The 21797-nt window shown below is 37.0% G+C and overlaps 1 protein-coding gene across 1 annotated transcript in view; it reads right to left on the reverse strand.

The window, feature by feature from the left end:
• Nucleotides 1-21797, reverse strand: part of IL1RAPL1 (interleukin 1 receptor accessory protein like 1) — a 671741-nt gene that overhangs the window by 573116 nt on the left and 76828 nt on the right. Inside the window, exons 2-3 of the mRNA XM_007449480.1 lie at nt 7813-7999; nt 5134-5287 (exon numbers count right to left, since the gene is read on the reverse strand). Coding sequence (XP_007449542.1) covers nt 5134-5287; nt 7813-7999 — 341 coding nt within the window. The remainder of the gene's footprint in view (nt 1-5133; nt 5288-7812; nt 8000-21797) is intronic.

The following is a 21797-nucleotide window of genomic DNA, read 5'->3' on the forward strand; positions in this document are numbered from 1 at the left end:
GCTGTAAAAAAGAGTAAGTTTATAGTGGCAAAATCTGACCAAGAAGTGACTAATACTACCAAGTGACGAATGTCAACATCAACAGTGACGCCATGTTGATAGTACGATATGCTGTGATTTTTACCTCTATGGTCTTCCAGGAATATATAACTCAAGTCTAATCATAAGAAAAACATCAAACAAATCACAGTTAAAGGACATTCTACAAAATAAGTACTTGTTAAAATTGTCAAGATTATCAAAAACAAGGGAAGTCAGTAACAGTAACAGCTAAAAGGAGCTTAAGGAAACAAAACAACTCAGTGTTATCTGCTATCCTAAATGGGATCCTGGAACAGAAAAAGGACATTAGGTAAAAATTAAGGAAATATGAATAAAATATGGACTTTAGTTAATAATATATAGCAACATTAGTTCATTAATTGTAACAAGTGTACCATACTAATGTTAAATGTTAATAATAGGGGAAACTGGGTATGGGGAATACGGGATCCCTCCCTATTACCCTTTTTATTTTTTCTGTAAATGTAAAACTATTCTAAAGTAAAATGTTTATAAAAAAAGAGACATTGCCCTTGACTCTGAAAAATTCATGTTCTTGTGAAAAACCAGGAATGGCAACAAATAGTTATAATGCAGTGTGGTAGAGGTAACATTTTAGCTGTGCCTCGAAGAAAGAGTAAGAGTCAGCTCTGTGACAACGTAGAAGAAAAAACATTCCAGAGGGAGCACACCAGGAGTAAGGGTTAAGAGGGAGGATATTTGGAGAAGAACAGTAAAACAGTGTGGCTGAGGCGTAGAGAAGAGGGTAGAGGCTACAAACGATGCTGAAACATCTTATGTTTAATTTTTTTTAAATGTTTAAAGTATACCAAAAGTGTCAAGCACACTTATTGTTTCTTTCACTGTGGCTTCCCTGGTGGCGCAGTTGTTAAGAATCTGCCTGTCAATGCAGGGGACATGGGTTCGAGCCCTGGTCCAGGAAGATCCCACATGCCGCAGAGCAACTAAGCCCGTGCTCCACAACTACTGAGCCTGCGCTCTAGAGCCTGCGAGCCACAACTACTGAACATGCGTGCCACAACTACGGAAGCCCACGTGCCTCGAGCCCGTGCTCTGCAACAAGAGAAGCCACCACAATGAGAAGCCCACGCACGACAAGGAAGAGTAGCCACTGCGTGCCACAACTAGAGAAAGCCCGCGCACAGCAATGAAGACCCAATGCAGACAAAGAGGTATCACCTCATCCTGGTCAGAATGGCCATTATCAAAAAATCTAGAAACAATAAATACTGGAAAGGGTGTGGTAAAAAGGGAACCCTCCTGCACTGTTGGTGGGAATGTAAATTGACACAACCACTATGGAAAACAGTATGGGGGTTCCTTAAAAAACTAACACTAGAACTACCATATGACCCAGCAATCCTACTACTGGGCATATACTCTGAGAAAACCATAATTCAAAAAGAGACATGGACCACAGTGTTCACTGCAGCACTATTTACAATAGCCAGGACATGGAAGCAACCTAAGTGTCCACTGACAGATGAATGGATAAAGAAGATGTGACACATATATACAATGGAATATTACTCAGCCATAAAAAGAAATGAAATTGAGTTATTTGTAGTGAGGTGGATGGACATAGAGTCTGACATACAGAGTGAAGTAAGTCAGAAAGAGAAAAACAAATACCGTATGCTAACACATATATATGGAATCTAAAAAAAAAATGGTACTGATGAACCTAGTTGCAGGGCAGGAATAAAGATGTAGACATAGAGAATGGACTTGAGGACACGAGGTGGGAAGGGGAAGCTGGGGCAAAGTGAGAGTAGCATCGACATATATACACTACCGAATATAAAATAGTTAGCTGGTGGGAAGCAGCAGCATAGCACAGGGTGATCAGCTCGGTGCTGTGTGATGACCTAGAGGAGCAGGATAGGGAGAATGGGAGGGAGGCTCAAGAGGGAAGGGATATGGGGACATATGTATGCATATGGCTGATTCACTTTGTTGTACAACAGGAACTAACACAGTATTGTGAAGCAATTATACCCCAATAAAGATCTATTTTAAAAAATGTTTAAAGTATACCAAAAGTGTCAAACAGGTTTATTGTTTCTTTCACTGTGATCTGTTTTCCTGAACCACTACTTCAGTTAGTAGACACCTATACTTGTTTTTTTTGTTTGTTTGTTTGTTTGTTTGTTTTTGCGGTATGTGGGCCTCTCACTGTCGTGGCCTCTCCCGTTGCGGAGCACAGGCTCTGGACGCACAGGCTCAGTGGCCATGGCTCACGGGCCCAGCCACTCCGCAGCATGTGGGATCTTCCCGGACCAGGGCACGAACCCGCGTCCCCTGCATCAGCAGGCGGACTGTCAACCACTGCGCCACCAGGGAAGCCCGACACATATACTTTTAATAAACCAAAGATCTCCCATAAAAGCTTACAATATGGCCTGTACGATGCCACTTTATTTATCCAGAAATTTTCTTCTCTCTTCATGTATTGGACTCTTTTTTGTTTTATTTTAAAGAAACATTCTAACACACTTCAAAATATATATTATCAGCTAAGGCAGATCCACTAAAACTAAATGGTATCATGCTTTGCATAGGATTTACATTAAGTATAACATGACCATGATATGCAGAAAACCAAGATACAAAGCAGGGATTAATTATTGCTCAGAGAAAATGCCCACCTTCGTTGCTTTACTGAGAGTTTAACTTGGGTTCTAAGAATTGCTCTTTAATTTGGCCACAGCCAAAGTAAATGAGCTATAGTGTAACATTATTTAAAGCAATGTTATGCATAAATATATCTTGTCAACAGACTTCTTGTTAAAACCTAAAATGCATTTTAATACATATTATTTTTAACTAAGGGATATGCAGCTCTATGATTCAACCAAAATTTCATATATAATCAAATTTTGCTTTATACTTTATTTCCCCAAATCAATGTCACAGGTAGAGCTATTTAAGTTAGAGGTATTCATAATATTCAGCTGAATGTAAACTTTCATTAACTTCCTTTTGGATATCAAGAAATAATTATTCCTCCTTTTTGCCTAAAGAAAAGGAGATATTTTTTGGAGAAAATGAATGTACAAAAATATAATAGCCCTGGGTAGCATTTATGAGAAAACAATTCTATTACTGATTGTACAAAATAGCCTCACTTACATGATTTTACCATTTGGGACCCAGTTTCCAGTCTCTAGGAGACTGTTTTCCAATCACCTCTTACTAGACAGTGTTTTAGTAACCTAGCGTTTCTAGAAAGGGGAAAGATGTGCTTACCAAGAATTAGCTCTACACTCCAAAGAATAAAGACTAGAAGTTCATTCTATTTTCTTTACAGAATAGATATTTTTTTCATTATTTTTTAATTCCTTTGTCTCAGTACCTACTCCTTGAAAAGCTACTTCAGTATAGATTAAGAGCAAAAAAGAAATAATAAAATATTCAATATTTATTGTAAAGAAAACCCAAGTGCAGATAGTTATGTTTTTCACTGTTCCATTAAACAGAGAGGTAAAGTGACAAAAGTGTTAATTTTCTATACGAAGACCTATTATACACAACAAAGCTGAAAACAAAACTAGTGCAAATCATACATGTGTACATCATAGGTACACAATACATGATTAAATGTGTGTTTACTATTCAAGTGTACCATGTACTGCTATTGTCAGTTATTTACTGGGTCTAATATCTATCAAAGGCATTACCAAAGAGTATCTTACTCATTTAACTAAATTTCCTTTCAAGCTGAATAATTACTATCCATCAAATGAATTTCATGAAATCAGATTTTGTTTTTAAGTCAAACTATATCATATCATAATTTCAAGATTTCAAGATGATTATTGTAAGATGAAGGAGACTACCACAAAACAATTTTCATATACGGGAAAACTATTTTAAGTGAATCAATGAACAAATGGAAATCTCTTTAAAGTATCTGATATCCTTTTCTTACTTTTATATATATGTTTCATAAAAATGATCGTACAGGGACTTCCCTGGTGGTCCAGAGGTTAAGACTCCACACTTTCACTGCAGGGGATGCGGGTTCGATCCCTGGTCAGGGAATTAAGATCCCTGCATGCTTGCCATGCAGTAGGACAAAAATTAAAAAAAAAAAGAAAGAAAAGAAAAAAGATTGTACAAAGAATGTCACCAAGAAGAATCTCTCTTAATAAGATGAGAATAATGTCTTCAACTGCCTAAAGCATTAATCTTGATTCCCCCCCTTTTTTGTGTTGGAACCACTTTAAGAGAAGTATTCAATAACATAAAACAGGGAATGAATACAATATTTAACATGACATCATTTAACATGACAAAACGATGCGTATTTGGATATAATTCTATGTTTTGCAAGTTGATTTCATATGTATTAGCCTGCCTCATTCAATTCTTGCAAAAATGCTATGAAATAAACAAGGCAAACTTTACCATCACCATTTTATACACAAGGAAAGTGATATTTTGAAGGTTGTGGTGATTAAAAGAAAGTCATGTGACTAGTGAGCTGTAGAGTCGTGATTTCAGACAGTGTTCTGAACCTTGTTCTCATGCCCTTCTACCTTAGCAACCAGGTATGGGAATGAGTCCATGCAATGCATCTCACATAATTATTCAATTATTGTATCTGAAATTTTCTTATATTCAAGTTCATGAGAACACGTATATCAGGTTCATAGAGTGATAAATGAAAAAAAAAGTAATTTTTCCAATTTGGAGCAAGACAGGAAGACAGAGGTAGATTTCATATATTCCATTTCAACCTTCTAGGAAGTGTTTCCAAAAATTATACAGCTACAAAATATAAGCATAATTTTCTGAAACTGTAAACTCATTATTTCAAGTACTTTCAAAAGCTAACATTTCTATAATCCCCTAAGCCTATTTTCTTTAACCTTTCAAATGCATTTCAGGGCAACATGATTTGAAAGCAAGGAGCAATAAATTTCACCTATAGGAATCCACTTAGCATTTGGTTAAGCACTTCCTTCATTGCAAAGATTTGAAAAAAAATCAATATGCAGCACAAAAAATGAAACTTAAAATGTTAGTTTCATTACTTGCAAATGAAATATTGAAGACTGTGCTTACCTGTAACAGTTAGTTCAGTAGTTCTTCTCACAACAAAGCCTCCATATTTTAATTCACACGTATAATTTCCAATGTCGTCTTCTCTGACTTCTCTTATAAGCAGGGTATCTCTTTTGAATACAATACTTGGCCTCCATGTTTTTGTCCTACATTCCTACGTGAAGAACACAAAAATTTTATAGTACGTATAGTAACTTAAAGTATTTAAAATAACTAAACTAAAAGCTTCTAAACTTAGATTTTAAAAGAGCTAGAGCTGTGAATTAATGCTACAGATTTTCAAAACTTCTCCACATCTCTGGGAAATCAGGTACCTCAATTTGAAAAAAGCACTTTTAGCAAGAGTCACTTTATTAACGTCTAACTTTAGTGTCTCTAAATCATATATGTATTGATTTATTAGATATAAGAAAATGGCATTTATTAAGATTACTCCTGACATCATTTTTAGAAGCAAATAGTCTGCATTTGATGATTATGAAGTTAACTACTCTGATACTGATAATATAAAATATAAAATGAATTTTTTAGTGGAAAGCACAAAAACTAATTCTATAGAGAAAAATGCTTTAGTTCAATATTTTAAATCTTTTAAGGCTGCATTTAGAAATAATTCAAACTTTTCATAGCATATATATTCTACAGTCCATGGAAGAAATGGCCATTATTTATATGCAAGGTCTTTATAGTCTCACAGTCTACCAAATTATGGTCTCTGCTTTAAGCTTTGGATTATAATGATGTTGGCTCAGGAGACTTCTGTTTTTGCCAAACAGAAGTCCATTTTCTCTAGCCAGATTCGAAATCAGTGGAATGAGGATAAAATAACTTTAAACCTTTTAACACTATTCAGAGGTAATATTATTTTGTTAAAAATTTATTGCCAAATCAAATTTATGCAGACCATTATTTTGATTATGTGTCTCAATGCCTGTGTATAACTGGGGGACAATTATCTGGTTATTTCAGTCCAAAATATACACTTAATATCCTCATATTAGTTGCATAAACTGTCATAGTTGCATAAATTCTACATTAAATGTATGCAATACATATTCCCTTGACTATGGAAAAATAATCTGAATTGTTACAAGACTTTTAAATTCCACATATACTGCATCTCCACCCATCACTTCACTAATTATGGTCTTTATAGTGTGAGGTCACAATGACTGGGGAGATGGTGGAAACATGACTAAAGGACCAATATGAGGACAGCCATTTAAAAAACTGAGTGTGTGACTCTGTGTGTGTGTGTGTGTGTGTGCGGCCTCTAATGTTTCAGCAAATTTTGAGATACTATTTGCAAAAAGTGAGAAAAAGTGCATGACTCTTAAGATCAACTTATTGGCAAACAACAAAGAAATTACATATTTAGAAGCTGAATGTACACATATGAGTACTAGAAAAATATTTGTACTTGAAGATCTTGTGTCAAACTCCCCTAATACCTCTCCCCTTTGAGGAAATCATCAGGGCTTGCTTAGAATCCTCCTGTGGAAAGCAGGCAAACCACAGAAAATCAGGGTGAGAAATATATAATTAAAAAACTTAAGTAAATAAAGCTCACATGCATAGGAACAGAAATAGTGGGGCTAATATTTAAGGGCTATTTAATACTGTCTAATACAGAAATCCAAGGGAAAAGTAGAAAAATATTTCAACAGTTCCCTTGATGTTCTGAATACTCCACTGTTTACTGTCAAGAACCAAAAGCAAGTCATTCAAAGAAGGGCATTACTAATTTTGGAAAAATCCTTTAAAAACTGTTAAAGATGTACTTCCTGTTTCATTTCTAACAAGTTTCGAATTTGTTATCAGTCCTGAGGGCTCATATTCTGTATACTGACATTTGTGAATCTAGTTACTAAAAGATCCAGCTTCCTAAATTCCTATTTCCAGTTAGTTGGACAAAGCAAAAGTTTACACTAGGTATCTTTAAATCATGGAAAACATATTCCAGACAAATGTTCATAGCATCTATATTGTATTTCCTTGGGTACGTTCAATAACAAAACATCTTTTAGATATAAATAAGTTGAAGAACATGTTCAAATCTTGAAATTCAGTCAAAGTCAATGATGTGACAGGAAGAACAGTGTCTGATTATTCTGCTTAAGCCTAAAGTTGCTTCTGGTTTTTGAAAAGAAGTTAATCTAACACTATTTTTATAATCGTATACATTTTCATCAGATTTTTAAAAACATGTATGCTTTTATACAAAAGGGATTAGGATATGCACAAAGATACTTCCATTAAACAGAATATTTCAATAAAACTAGTGTACCATTTTATCACAGAAGCAAGTCAATCCTTTTTCTCCTTGTTTGGGGACATTTTGGACTGTTTATATGAAGAGTTTGAAATGAATGCTTAATGCATTTTAGTTCCTGAAATTATCAACACAGATTATAATAGACTTGATAGGATTATCAGCATAAACTAGATATAAACATTAACATAGTAGCTTATTACAATGTACTAACAATACAAATATTGACTAGGATTATCAAAGCCCCTGGTTTAAAAACTTATAATGACCAGCACAACTTGCTGTAGTGTCTTAGGAAGGCAGAACTGAACTATATAACACCCATTTAAATGTTTTTATCCAACTTGCCCTAAAATAAGGTACACATTAATCTATTTATAAGTGATAAAATCATTCATAGTCCATACCTTATACCATAGGATTTCAGGTTCTCTGGATGGTAGTAAAAAATCTTCTATGTCACGGCACGAAATTTCCTTGCTTTTGCTAAGTTCAGCTTTATCAAAGTACTTCATCTTGGAATTGTAGCACAGTCCAGTGTCATTTTCACCCACTGTCAGTGAGATGGATACTTTCATACAGTAAGTTGAGTTTCTGTAATGAAGCAGAATAAATATGGTGGCCTGGTGTGAACAAAAAGCAACTGTTGTCAAGGCAGTGTATTTACTTCACTCAAAAAGGGAGAGAGGGAGAGAGGGATAAAAACTCTACTGATAATTAATGTATGGTATCATGGCTTTTTCCACAGGGCTCTATCTTGTCAGCCAGCTAAACAATGCTTGGTTCTGTTAAACCATTTGTATATTTTTCATATGTTAGAAAAAAATTTTATATTATATAAAAGTTTAGTTTGAAAAACTGTTCAATAGACATTTTTATTTAGATTTTACCTAGGAAAATAAAATAAAGGAAGATTTAGGTCAAGAAACAAGTGAAGCCTGGTCATAATTATGCTAAAATTGGTAAATTCATACTCAGCCGTAAAAGAATGAAATAATGCCATTTGCAGCGATACGGATGGACCTAGAGATTGTCATACTGAGTGAAGTGAGTCAGACAGAGAAAGACAAATATCATATGATATCACATATGCAGAATCTAAAAAACAAATGGCACAAATGGACTTATTTACAAAACAGAAATAGAGAAAGTCTGGTCGCAGTCAGCTGCGTCTGCGCTGGACCTGAGGTAGGATCTAATACAAAAGAAGCCATCTATGGACTATTGGAGAGGACTGTGCCTCACCAAAAGATAAAGAAACAGAAAGCTGGAGAGTCTCCACTGCTAGTTTAATGACCCAAGAAAGCAGAATTTTGAGCTGGAAGTTTTCCTAATAGGAAGCATCCTTGGGGAGACCTTTAAGATGGCGAAGGAGTAAGACGCGGAGATCACCTTCCTCCCCACAAATACATCAGAAATACATCTACATTTAGAACAACTCCTAAAGAACACCTACTGAACGCTGGAAGCAGACCTCAGACCTCCCAAAAGGCAAGAAACTCCCCACGTACCTGGGGAGGGCAAAAGAAAAAAGAGACAAAAGAATAGGGATGGGACCTGCACCAGTGGGAGGCAGTGGACTTTGGGAGCAACTGTAGACTTGGGGTTTGCTTTCTGCATCTAATTTGTTTCTGGGTTTATGTTTATCTTCGTTTAGTATTTAGAGTTTATTATCATTGGTAGATTTGTTTATTGATTTGCTTGCTCTCTTCCTTTATTTTTATATATAGATATATATACTTACTTCCTTTTTCTCTTTTTGTGAGTGCGTATGTGTATGCTTCTTTGTGTGATTTTGTCTGTATAGCTTTGCTTTTACCATTTGTCCTAGGGTTCTGTCTGTCCATACTTTTTTTTCTTTTTTTATTACTTTTTAATTTTTTAATTTTAAATATATTTTTTTATTTTTTATTATAATAACTTTATTTTACTTCTTTCTTTCGTTCCTTTTTTTCTCCCTTTTCTTCTGAGCCATGTGCCTGACAGGGTCTTGGTGCTCCAGCCGGGTGTCAGGCCTGTGCCTCTGAGGTGGGAGAGCTGAGTTCAGGACATTGGTCCACCAGAGACGTCCTGGCTCCACATAATATCAAACAGCAAAAGCTCTCCCAGAGATCTCCATCTCAACACTAAGAACCAGCTCCACTCAACGAAGAGCAAGCTACAGTGCTGGACACCCTATGCCAAACAACTAGCAAGACAGGAACACAACCCCACCCATTAGCACAGAGGCTGCCTAAAATCATAATAAGGTCACAGAAATCCCAAAACACACCACCAGACGCAATCCTACCCACCAGAAATACAAGACCCAGCCTCATCCACCAGAACACAGTCACTAGTCCTCTTTACCAGGAAGCCTACACAACCCACTGAACCAACCTTAGGCACTGGGGGCAGACATCAAAAAAAAACGTGAACTATGAACTTGCAGCCTGTGAAAAGGAGACCCCAAACACAGTAATTAAAGCAAAATGAGAAGACAGAGAAACCCACAGCAGATGAAGGAGCAAGGTAAAAACCCACCAGACTAAACAAATGAAGAGGAAATAGGCAGTCCACCCGAAAAAGAATTCAGAGTAATGATAGTAAATATTACCAAACTCTCAGAAATAGAATGGAGAAAATACAAGAAAAGTTTAACAAGGACCTACAAGAACTAAAGAGCAAACAATGATGAACAAGACAATAAATGAAATTTAAAATTCTGTAAAAGGACTGAACAGGAGAGTAACTGAGGCAAAAGAATGGATAACAGACCTGGAAGATAAAATAGTGGAAATAGCTACTGCAGAGCAGAATGTAGAAAAAAGAATGAACAGAATTGAAGACAGTCTCAGAGACTTCTGGGACAAAATTAAACATACCAATATTCGAATTATAGGGGTCACAGAAGAAGAAGAGAAAAAGAAAGGGACTGAGAAAATATTTGAAGAGATTATAGTTGAAAACTTCCCTAATAAGGTAAAGGAAATAGTCAATCAAGTCCAGGAAGCACAGAGAGTCCCGTACAGGATAAATCCAAGGAGAAACATGCCAAGACACATATTAATCACACTATCAAAAATTAAATACAAAGAAAAAGTATTAAAAGCAGCAAGGGAAAAACAACAAATAACATACAAGGGAATCCCCATAAGGTTAACAGCTGATCTTTCAGCAGAAACTCTGCAAGCCAGAAAAGAGTGTCAGGACATGTTTAATTGATGAAAGGGAAAAATCTACAAACAAGATTACTCTATCCAGCAAAGATCTCATTCAGATTCAACGAAAAAATTAAAACCTTTACAGACAAGCAAAAGCTAAGAGAATTCAGCACCTCCAAACCTGCTTTACAACAAATGCTAAAGGAACTTCTCTAGGCAGGAAACACAACAGAAGGAAAAGACCTACAATAACAAACCCAAAACAATTAAGAAAATGGTAATAGGAACATACATATCGATAATAACTTAAATGTAAATGGATTAAATGCTCCAACCAAAAGACATAGACTGGCTGAATGGATACAAAAACAAGACCCATATATATGCTGTCTACAAGAGACCCACTTCAGACCTAGGGACACATACAGGCTGAAAGTGAGGGGATAGAAAAAGATATTCCATGCAAATGGAAATTAAAACAAAGCTGGAGTAGCAATTCTCATATCAGACAAAATAGACTTTAAAACAAACACTATTAGAAGAGACAAAGAAGGACACTACATAATGATGGATGGATCAATCCAAGAAGAAGATATAACAATTGTAAATATTTATGCACCCAACATAGGAGCACTCCAATACATAAGGCAAATGCTAACACCCATAAAAGGGGAAATTGACACTAACACAATCACAGTAGGGGACTTTAACAGCCCACTTTCACCAATGGACTGATCATCCAAAATGAAAATAAATAAGGAAACACAAGCTTCAAATGATACATTAAACAAGATGGACTTAATTGATATTTATAGGATATTCCATCCAAAAACAACAGAATACACTTTCTTCTCAAGTGCTCATGGAAAAGTCTCCAGGATTGATCATATCTTGGGTCACAAATCAAGCCTTGGTAAATTTAAGAAAACTGGAATCGTATCAAGTGTCTTTTCCGACCACAACACTATGAGACTAGATATCAATTACAGGAAAAAACCTGTAGGAAATACAAACACATGGAGGCTAAACAACACACTACTAAATAACCAAGATATCACTGAAGAAATCAAAAATGCCTAGAAACAAATGACAATGAAAACACAATGACCCAAAACTTGTGGGATGCAGCAAAAGCAGTTCTAAGAGGGAAGTTTATAGCTATACAATCCTACCTCAAGAAACAAGAAACATCTCAAATAAACAACCTAACCTTACATCTAAAGCAATTAGAGAATGAACAAAAAAACCCAAAGTTAGCAGGAGGAAAGAAATCATAAAGATCAGATCAGAAATAAATGAAAAAGAAATGAAGGAAACAGTAGCAAAGATCAATAAAACTAAAAGCTGGTTCTTTGAGAAGATAAACAAAATTAATAAACGATTAGCCAGGCTCATCAACAAAAAAAGAGAGAAGACTCAAATCAACAGAAGTAGAAATGAAAAAGGAGAAGAAACAACTGACACTGCAGAAATACAAAGGATCGTGAGAGATTACTACAAGCAACTCTATGCCAGTAAAATGGGCAACCTGGAAGCAATGGAAAAATTCTTATAAAAGCACAACCTTCTGAGACTGAACCAGGAAGAAGTAGAAAATATAAACAGACCAATCACAAGCACTGAAATTGAGACTGTGATTAAAAATCTTCCAACAAACAAAAGCCCAGGACCAGATGGCTTCACAGGCGAATTCTATCAAACATTTACAGAAGAGCTAACACCTATCCTTCTCAAACTCTTCCAAAATATGACACAGGGAGGATCACTCCCAAACTCATTCTACGAGGCCACCATCACTCTGATACCAAAACCCGACAAAGATGTCACAAAGAAAGATAACTACAGGCCAATATCACTGGTGAACATAGATTCAAAAATCCTCAACAAAACACTAGCAGACAGAATCCAACAGCACAATAAAAGGATCATACATCATGATCAAGAGAGGCTGATCCCAGGAATGCAAGGATTCTTCAATATATGCAAATCAATCAATGTGATATATATACCATATTAACAAATTAAAGGATAAAAACCACATGATCTCAATAGATGCAGAAAAAACTTTTGACAAAATTCAACACCGATTTATGATAAAAACCCTCCAGAAAGTAGGCATAGAGGGAACTTTCGTCAACATAATAAAGGCCATATATGACAAACCCACAGCCAACATCGTCCTCAATGGTAAAAAACTGAAACCATTTCCTCTAATATCAGGGACAAGACAAGGTTGTCCACTCTCAACACTATTATTTAACATAGTTTCGGAAGTTTTAGCCACAGCAATCAGAGAAGGAAAAGAAATAAAAGGAATCCAAATCGAAAAAGAAGAAGTAAAGCTGTCACTGTTTGCAGATGCCATGATACTATACATAGAGAATCCTAAAGATGCCACCAGAAAACTACTAGAGGTAATCAATGAATTTGGTAAAGCAGCAAGATACAAAATTAATGCACAGAAATCTCTTGCATTCCTATAGAGCAATGATGAAACATCTGAAAGAGAAATTAAGGAAACACTCCCATTTACCATTGCAACAAAAAGAATAAAATACATAGGAATAAACCTACCTAAGGAGACAAAAGACACTGATGAAAGAAATTAAAAATAACAGAAACAGATGGAGAGATACACCATGTTCCTGGACTGGAAGAATCAATATTGTGAAGATGACTATACTACCCAAAGCAATCTACAGATTCAATGCAATCCCTATCAAACTACCATTGGCATTTTCACAGAACTAGAACAGAAAATTTCACAATTTGTATGGAAACACAAAAGACCCCGAATAGCCAAAGCAATCTTGAGAAAGAAAAACGGAGCTGGAAGAATCAGGCTCCCGGACTTCAGACTATACTACAAAGCTAAAGTAATCAAGATAGTATGGTACTGGCACAAAAACAGAAATATAGATCAATGGAACAGGATAGAAAGCCCAGAGATACACCCATGCACATATGGTCACCTTATTTTTGATAAAGGAGGCAAGACTATACAATGGAGAAAAGACAGCCTCTTCAATAAGTCGTTCTGGGAAAACAGACAGCTACATGTAAAAGATTGAAATTAGAACACTCCCTAACACCATACACAAAAGTAAACTCAAAATGGATTAAAGACCTAAATGTAAGGCCAGACACTATAAAACTCTTACAGGAAAACACAGGCAGAACACTCTATAACATACATCACAGCAAGATCCTTTTTGACCCACCTCCTAGAGAAATGGAAATAAAAACAAAATAAGCAAGTGGGACCTAATGAAAATTAAAGTCTTTTGCACATCAGAGGAAATCATGCACCAGACAAAAAGACAACTCTCAGAATGGGAGAATATATTTGCAAATGAAGCAACTGAGAAAGGATTAATCTCCAAAATATACAAGCAGCTCATGCAGCTCAATATGAAAAAAACAAACAACCCAATCAAAAAATCGGCAGAAGACCTAAATAGACATTTCTCCAAAAAGGACATATAAATGGCTAAGAAGCACGTGAAAAGCTGCTGAACATCACTAATCATTAGAGAAATGCAAATCAAAACTACAATGAGATATCATCTCACACCAGTGAGAATGGCCATCATCAAAAAATCTAGAAACAATAAATGCTGGAGAGGGTGTGGAGAAAAGGGAACACTCCTGCACTGCTGGTGGGAATGTGAATTGGTACAGCCACTATGGAGAACAGTATGGAGGTTCCTTAAAAAACTAAAAATAGAACTACCGTACGATCCAGCAATCCCACTACTGGGCATATACCCTGAGAAAAACGTAATTCAAAAAGATTCATGTACCAAAATGTTCATTGCAGCTCTATTTACAATAGCCAGGACATGGAGGCAACCTAAGTGTCCAGCGACAGATGAATGGGTAAAGAAGATGTGTCACATATATACATTGGAATATTACTCAGCCATAAAAAGAGACGAAACTGAGTTATTTGTAGTGAGGTGGATGGACCTAGAGTCTGACATACAGAGTGAAGTCAGAAACAGAAAAATACCGTATGCTAACACATATATATGGAATCTAGAACAACAACAAAAAAACGGTTCTCAAGAACCTAGGGGCAGGACAGGAATAAAGATGCAGATGTAGAGAATGGACTTGATGACACGGGGAGGGGGAAGGGTAAGCTGGGATGAAGTGAGAGAGTGGCATGGACATATATTGAGTACCAAATGTAAAATAGATAGCTAATGGGAAGCAGCCGCATAGCACAGGGAGATCAGCTCCGTGTCTAGTGACCACCTAGAGGGGTGGGATAGGTAGTGTGGGAGGGAGACGCAAGAGGGAGGGGATATGGGGATATATGTATACGTATAGCTGATTCACTTTTTTATAAAGCAGAAACTAACACACCACTGTAAAGCAATTATACTCCAATAAAGATGTTATGAAAAAGTAAAAAACCAAAAAATAGAAATAGAGTCGTAGGTCTAGAAAACAAACTTATGGTTACCAAGGGGGAAACGGGGGTAAAGGATAAATTTGGAGATTGGAACTGGCATATACACACTACTATATATAAAATAGATAACTAATAAGAATCTACTGTAGAGTACAGGGAACTCTACTCAATATTCTGTAATGACATATATGGGAAAAGAATCTAAAAAAGAGTGGATAGGGACTTTGCTGGCAGTCCAGTGGTTAAGACTCTGTGCTTCCAATGCAGGGTGCACGGGTTCGATTCCTGGTCAGGGAACTAAGATCCTGCATGCCACGTGGTGTGCCAAAAAGTAAAAATTAAAAAAACAAAAATAAAAAGAGTGGATATACGTATAACTGATGCAGTTTGCTGTACAGCAGGAACTACCACAACATTGTAAATCAACTATACTCCAATACAAATCAGTTTAAAATAAAATAAAATTGGTAAACTGAACAAAGAAGGAGAAAAATGTAACTGACCTATTAAGCATAATGGAAGAATCTGAGAAGCGCATTCTGCGGACCTCTGATTTACAACCAGTCAGTCAGAAGTGGAGGTAATATTGTGGACTAGCAATTGGCATCTGAATTGTGTGTGTCGCGGGTGGGGGGCAGTCATGCAGAACTGAGCCCTTAACCTGTAGGATCTGATGCTAAGTCCAGGTAAACAGTGTCCGAAATGAACTGAATTGTAGGATATCCAGCAGGTTGAAGAATTGCTTGGTGTGGGAAAAACCCCACATAACTGGTATAAAAAGTGTTGAGAGTAAAGGAGAAAAACAGAGTTTTCCATTACTGTTAGTTATTCAGCTTTATATTGGGTAACAAAGAAAATTTCCACAAAATTAGAATTCAGGGCTACTGATTGTAGATTTCCCTAGTTTCATATAATATGTACTCTACAAGTATATCTAAAATATTTAATAGGTGAAACCATCAACCATTAAACAGTCAAAATTAGTTGCCTGAAAAATGTCCTGAGAGAACGTGCTTAGGGATTTTGCTAGAATGATGAGACATATTTCCTGCCCCCAGTCCCTCACGCTCCAGAAGTGATACACAAGTAAATAGTTAAAATTCAAGGTGAGGGGCTTCCCTGGTGGCGCAGTGGTTGAGAGTCCACCTGCCGATGCAGGGGACACTGGTTTGTGCCCCGGTCCAGGAGGATCCCATATGCCGCGGAGCGGCTGGGCCCGTGAGCCATGGCCGCTGAGCCTGAGCGTCTGGAGCCTGTGCTCCGCAACGGGAGAGGCCACAGCAGTGAGAGGCCCGCGTAACGCAAAAAAAAAAAAAAAAAAAAAATCAAGGTGGTAAGTACTACAAAGGGGTATGTACCACACAGTAGTGTCAAAGAAAGAAACAAGACCTCATAAATTGTGATATCTGGGTATCTTAAAGTGTGAGTAAGAATTTAACAATTTTAAGAAAGGTTATTTCAGAGAATAGTATGCACAAAGGCTTGAAGGCATGACACAACTTGGCATGTTTGAGTAATTGCAAATAATTTGGTGTGGCTGGGTTATAAAATAGTGATAAAGGAACAGCAGGAACTGAGACTGGAGATGCGGGCAGGAGCCAGACTGAAAGTCCTGTAAAGCCACCGTAAGGACTTTGGACTTTATGCTGGGAAATGATGACAATTGGATTTTGGAAAGATTTTTCTGACTGTAGTGAGAAAAATGGATTGGATTGGATTGCAAGGAGGACTAAGTACAGTGAGACAAATTAGAAAGCAACCACATTCATTCAGGAAAAAAAAAAGGCAATTCCAACAAAGGCAATGCCCAGTGAGATAGGAAGGAGGGATCATGTTCAAAATATATTAAAGATATAGCATAATGTGACAGTGAAGGAGTGAAGGAAAGAGAGAGGCATACAAGATGATAAAGAATTTTTTCAGATGAGTATATGAAAGGTAGAGTCAATCTGTTAGCATGCAAGATACTGAAAAAGAAACAGCTTTGAGAGAAAGGAAAGTGTGTTAAATTTTAGCTTGAGCTTCACACTCAAGAAGGAAAAAAAAATCCTCTTTGGGGCTGCCAGCAATATTGCTCATGCATTATTTATTAATTTAACTCCAGTACAGACTGGAGCATGCTCTTCTCAGGCTCATTTTAAGATAATTTTTTCAGAAAAAAATAACTAAGTTATTAGCTATCTTAGGATGCATTCAAATGTGTCTTAAGAAAATATTCAAGGTTTTAGAAAAATACTGATATTTGTAGAACACATTAGAATTCTTAAAGAACAGACTTTTCTAGGAAGTAAATCAGTGAATTCTAATCTTGAACCTTCCACATTAATCTTCTAAATTCAAGAATCTTAGGTTTTCTTTCTATTCAGACTTATACTGTTGTCGATTTCCCCACACCTCCTTGTATCAAATACCAGGCCTTTGTTTTCTACAGGCAGTTGGGTTAAGAGTAAGATCTCTAAAGCCCAACTGCAGAGTTTCAGATTCCAGCCCAATCACTCATTACTTTTGAAATTAGGGAAAGTTACTTGACTCCTTAGGCTTGCATTTCCTCATTTGTACAAGGAGAAAATAATACTACAGACCTCATAGGTTGCTGTGGGAATCAAGCATGTTAAAACACAGTGTCAGTATTTTAGTGAGCACTCAGTAAGTATTAGAGCTTATCATCAATACTGCGTCCCTTTTTCCTACTTCCTTGGTATTTCTATTTTGCAGTAGGGCTAAACAGTGTTTGTTTACAAGGCAGGTTAGATAGGCAATATCACCATGACGATGCCTTCAGTTCTGTGGTGTTTAATGACTGTGAAGCGTAAGAATCCAGTTAAGTCCTGGGATACCTGACTGCATTGGACAAGAATGAGAAGTTTATGAAAAATACGACTCTTTACCTCAGCCACCCCCTCTTGCTCTACTATAAATGCAACTGACCCCTAATTTTCAGAAAGTGGCTGCAGATGAGCACCCTTAGATGTTATTTTCCTGTCTTTTATTCCCTAGCTTTGTGAGGTGACTGCTGATTTACTACTGTCTGGTAATGTCTGGAATTCCAGACTCCCCAGGACAGCACTACTTTCAAATTACTTTCCATGTTTTAATACTTGTTTACTGTTTCTGTTCATCAGGAGGTGATCTAAAAAGCTAAAAATAAAGCAGCATCCAATGAATGCTACAGTCCTATTTACTGAGAAGAGCTAACAGGAAGCAAGCAACTTGTGACACATTAATAAACATATGATCCCCCTGGGGGGAATTAGACACTCTCAAAGTGAAGAGTCCCATCCGCCATCATTAAATTTGCAGCATGACTGCTATGGCACTGTGGCTCTCTGCAGTCAGGGAAATGCAGTGGAATGGGGTAAATGGGGAAAGAATGCTCCTCCAGGATTTACGGTAAAAATCATCAGCACATATCTACTCAGCTTCTATTGTTTTAACAGATGAGCTGCAATCTAGGCAAAAGTTAAATCATGACTGCTGGTTCCAATGTTTATAAAATGGGTAGAGAGAGACAGGATATTACAGGTATGTGGACGAAACAGTTGTTCATAATTGAGAGTCAATACTCATCTTTTCCAGTGACGAAATGATATTAATGTGAAATTTTTTCAAAACCTATTTTCTCTGGCAAGGGTAACCCTGCAGGACACACCAAGTACACAAAATGTATTGTACAAACAGTTTAGAGAGAGTTACTTCTTTCAGCCTCCTGAGGTTACAGCAAAGGGACCCAAAGCCTAAAGAAGTCAATTATTTATTTTTTTTGAAGTCAGTGATTTGTCTAAGTTCTACTAATTGGTGGCAGAAATGGGATTAGAACATATATCTCCTAACTTCTAATTCATTGGTCTCTTCTGTATACTACTGAAGATAAGTAGTGCTGGGTTAGCACACATAAACTATATATACATTGTTTAAAACAAAAGAAAGTTACCTACTCTTAGCCCTGATTTTATATTATTTTATATTCTAGAATAGATGCCTACTGGAGAAAGGCAGAACACGCTCTAACTTAGATTTCTTTGAAAAGTTAGGTCCTTAAGCTCCCAAACATCTAATAAAGAATAAGATGGAGCAAGCAGCAGGTATTAAAGAAATATCATGGCTTCTTCAGCTCTTTCTACTACACACTTTCTACATATATATATACATACTTGTAAAAGAAATGGCTTCTGAAAGGACTGGCTTAGGGCCCTGTCTTATAAGGAAGAAGGAAATCTAGCCTTAAGTCCAGTGCAAATACTGGGGATTAACAAATATTTTGGGACATAATCAAGAAGTAAATCTATGACACAAAAAATAAAGTTAGAATACTTTCTGTAAGTAGTCTCTGGAAGTCAGTACAGTGTATCGAAGTTCTCCATAGGTTCCTTAGTGGTGTGTTACTTTGAAAAAGTGAAAGATTCTGAACTGGCATGCATGGGAGCTACCAGAGATTTTATAATTTATCTTTTGAAGGATGACAACATCACACAGCTATAGATCGAGGTGTGGAAATTTCGGTAGTGCAAGCAGGGGGTAAGAAAGAAAAGCTATAGATCGAGGTGTGGAAATTTCGGTAGTGCAGGCAGGGGGTAAGAAAGAAAAATATATGGGGGAAGAGAAATTTTGTATATTGCCTGATTAGCTATAGAGTAAAATAAAAGCCATGTTATGCCATACCTAAAGGTAGCACAGTTTCAATCATTCTGTAATCACACCCCCTGTGCATGATAACCCATAGTGTGCAGTGTTTCTCTCCACTCTAACAGAATCAGCAGTAACATGATTGTTAAATATGTCCTCTAACGGCGGCGCCACTAAACACTTGACCTGTATATTATGTTAATTTCCTGGTCCCTGGGGGAAATAACATTGCCATAATGTTTGGAAATCTCTTCCCACTTACGAAGCGCTGAGAAAGACAGGGATTTGATCAATATTTTTTAAGGATTAAGTTGTTTTAGGCTTCTATGTTTTACATGGTATACTCTAACATTCACTGGGCTTTTTTCAAGCCATAATCTTTTGTACATAATAGTTTTGTGTGAAAACAAAAGCACAGAGTATTCTTGAAGTGTTACAAACGTTTGGGCACTGAAAAGCAGCACAGAGGGATGGAAGATCTGAAAGTTCAGTTACTACAGAATGGAGCAGAACTCCACTGTTTGGAAGGTGACTCCTTAACCATAAATTTGACTGTACTGTTTAATCGTTCGTTGTGAAAATATAATGTTGGGAATCAAAAATGTCAGGGTTAGGGCTTCCCTGGTGGCGCAGTGGTTGAGAGTCCGCCTGCCGATGCAGGGGACACGGGTTCGTGCCCCGGTCCGGGAGGATCCCACGTGCCGCGGAGCGGCTGGGCCCGTGAGCCATGGCCGCTGAGCCTGCGCGTCCGGAGCCTGTGCTCCGCAACGGGAGAGGCCACAGCAGTGAGAGGCCCGCGTACCCGGGAGGATCCCACGTGCCGCGGAGCGGCTGGGCCCGTGAGCCATGGCCGCTGAGCCTGCGCGTCCGGAGCCTGTGCTCCGCAACGGGAGAGGCCACAACAGTGAGAGGCCCGCGTATCACACACACAAAAAAAATGTCAGGGTTAGATTGTGGAGGGAACCTCTTACAGTTTGTTAAGCCTTAAATATACTTTGATAGTTTATTTTTAATCTTAAAGACTTCCAATTTTTCTATCTGTAATTTTTTTCTATCAGTCCCTATGGTGATGCCTGAAGCCATGTGTGTGGCCCCTCTATCTTATCTTTCTTACACACACTATGCCTCCAGCTACTGACACTAAATGTGAAATTTGTTTGGATTAGGTTTTCTTTTCAGAAGAGCTCTGGAGGACCTATTGATTTAACTGTGGTTGAAATCAGTGTTTCTGAAAAGATTAGAGTAAGAACACTGAGCAATTGATAAGACCTAAAAATGTCAATTTATTGCCTTCTTGTTTGAAATTCTTTATTAATAATTTAACGTGTAAGTTGAACTTCATCCTCAATCTTCTGCTAACTATAAATTCAAAATAATCATCTCCCACTTTTTGACAGAAAGTGAATAATATAATTTTATCATTTTAATTTTTCTAGCCTTGTATTCCTGGAATATTAGACTTGAGGAGGCCTTAGTGTATGAAATTCTAGTCTAGTATTTCTCCACCTGAGTTACTCTTGGGCACGAGAACTTTCAAACTTCACCACTATAGACCCCAAGGTCTCCTTCTAGACCTCTTCTGGAGGGAAAGAAAAAGAGAGAGATTAAACAAACAAACAAACAAACAAACATGGCACTGAAGGAAACTGAGGCTCAGGAAGTGGCCTCAAGGTCATATAAATGACAAATTTCTTCAGAGAAGCTATGGCTGACCTCCTCTATCACTATCCATCTTATCTCTGTTTATTTTCTTCATAACAATCTCAATTTGTAATTACCTGTTTTCCCTTATTTTGCTGCCTCCGCTGTTAATATGTATGCTTCTCATAATAGGTAAAATGAGAGAGTTAGCTGTATGCTGTTTGAATTCTTAAAGGCATATATTTTTAACAAGGTAAAATTCACGCAACATAAAATTAACTGTTTGAAAGTGCACAGTGAAGTGTCATTCAGTACATCCATAATGTTGTGCAGCCATCACCTCTATCTTATTCTAAGACATTTTCATCATTCCAAAAGGAAATCCATACCCATTAGCAATTACTACCCATTTCTCCATCCCCATAGCCCCTGACAACCACCAATCTGCTTTCTGTCTTTATGGATTTGCTTACTTGGAATATTTCATATAAAAGAAATTGTACAATATGTGGACTTTTGTGTCTGGTTTCTTTCACTTAGCATAATATGTTCAAGCTTCATTCCT

The sequence above is a fragment of the Lipotes vexillifer genome, unplaced genomic scaffold (assembly GCF_000442215.2).
Source record: "Lipotes vexillifer unplaced genomic scaffold, Lipotes_vexillifer_v1.1 scaffold784, whole genome shotgun sequence".
NCBI lineage: Eukaryota > Metazoa > Chordata > Mammalia > Artiodactyla > Lipotidae > Lipotes > Lipotes vexillifer.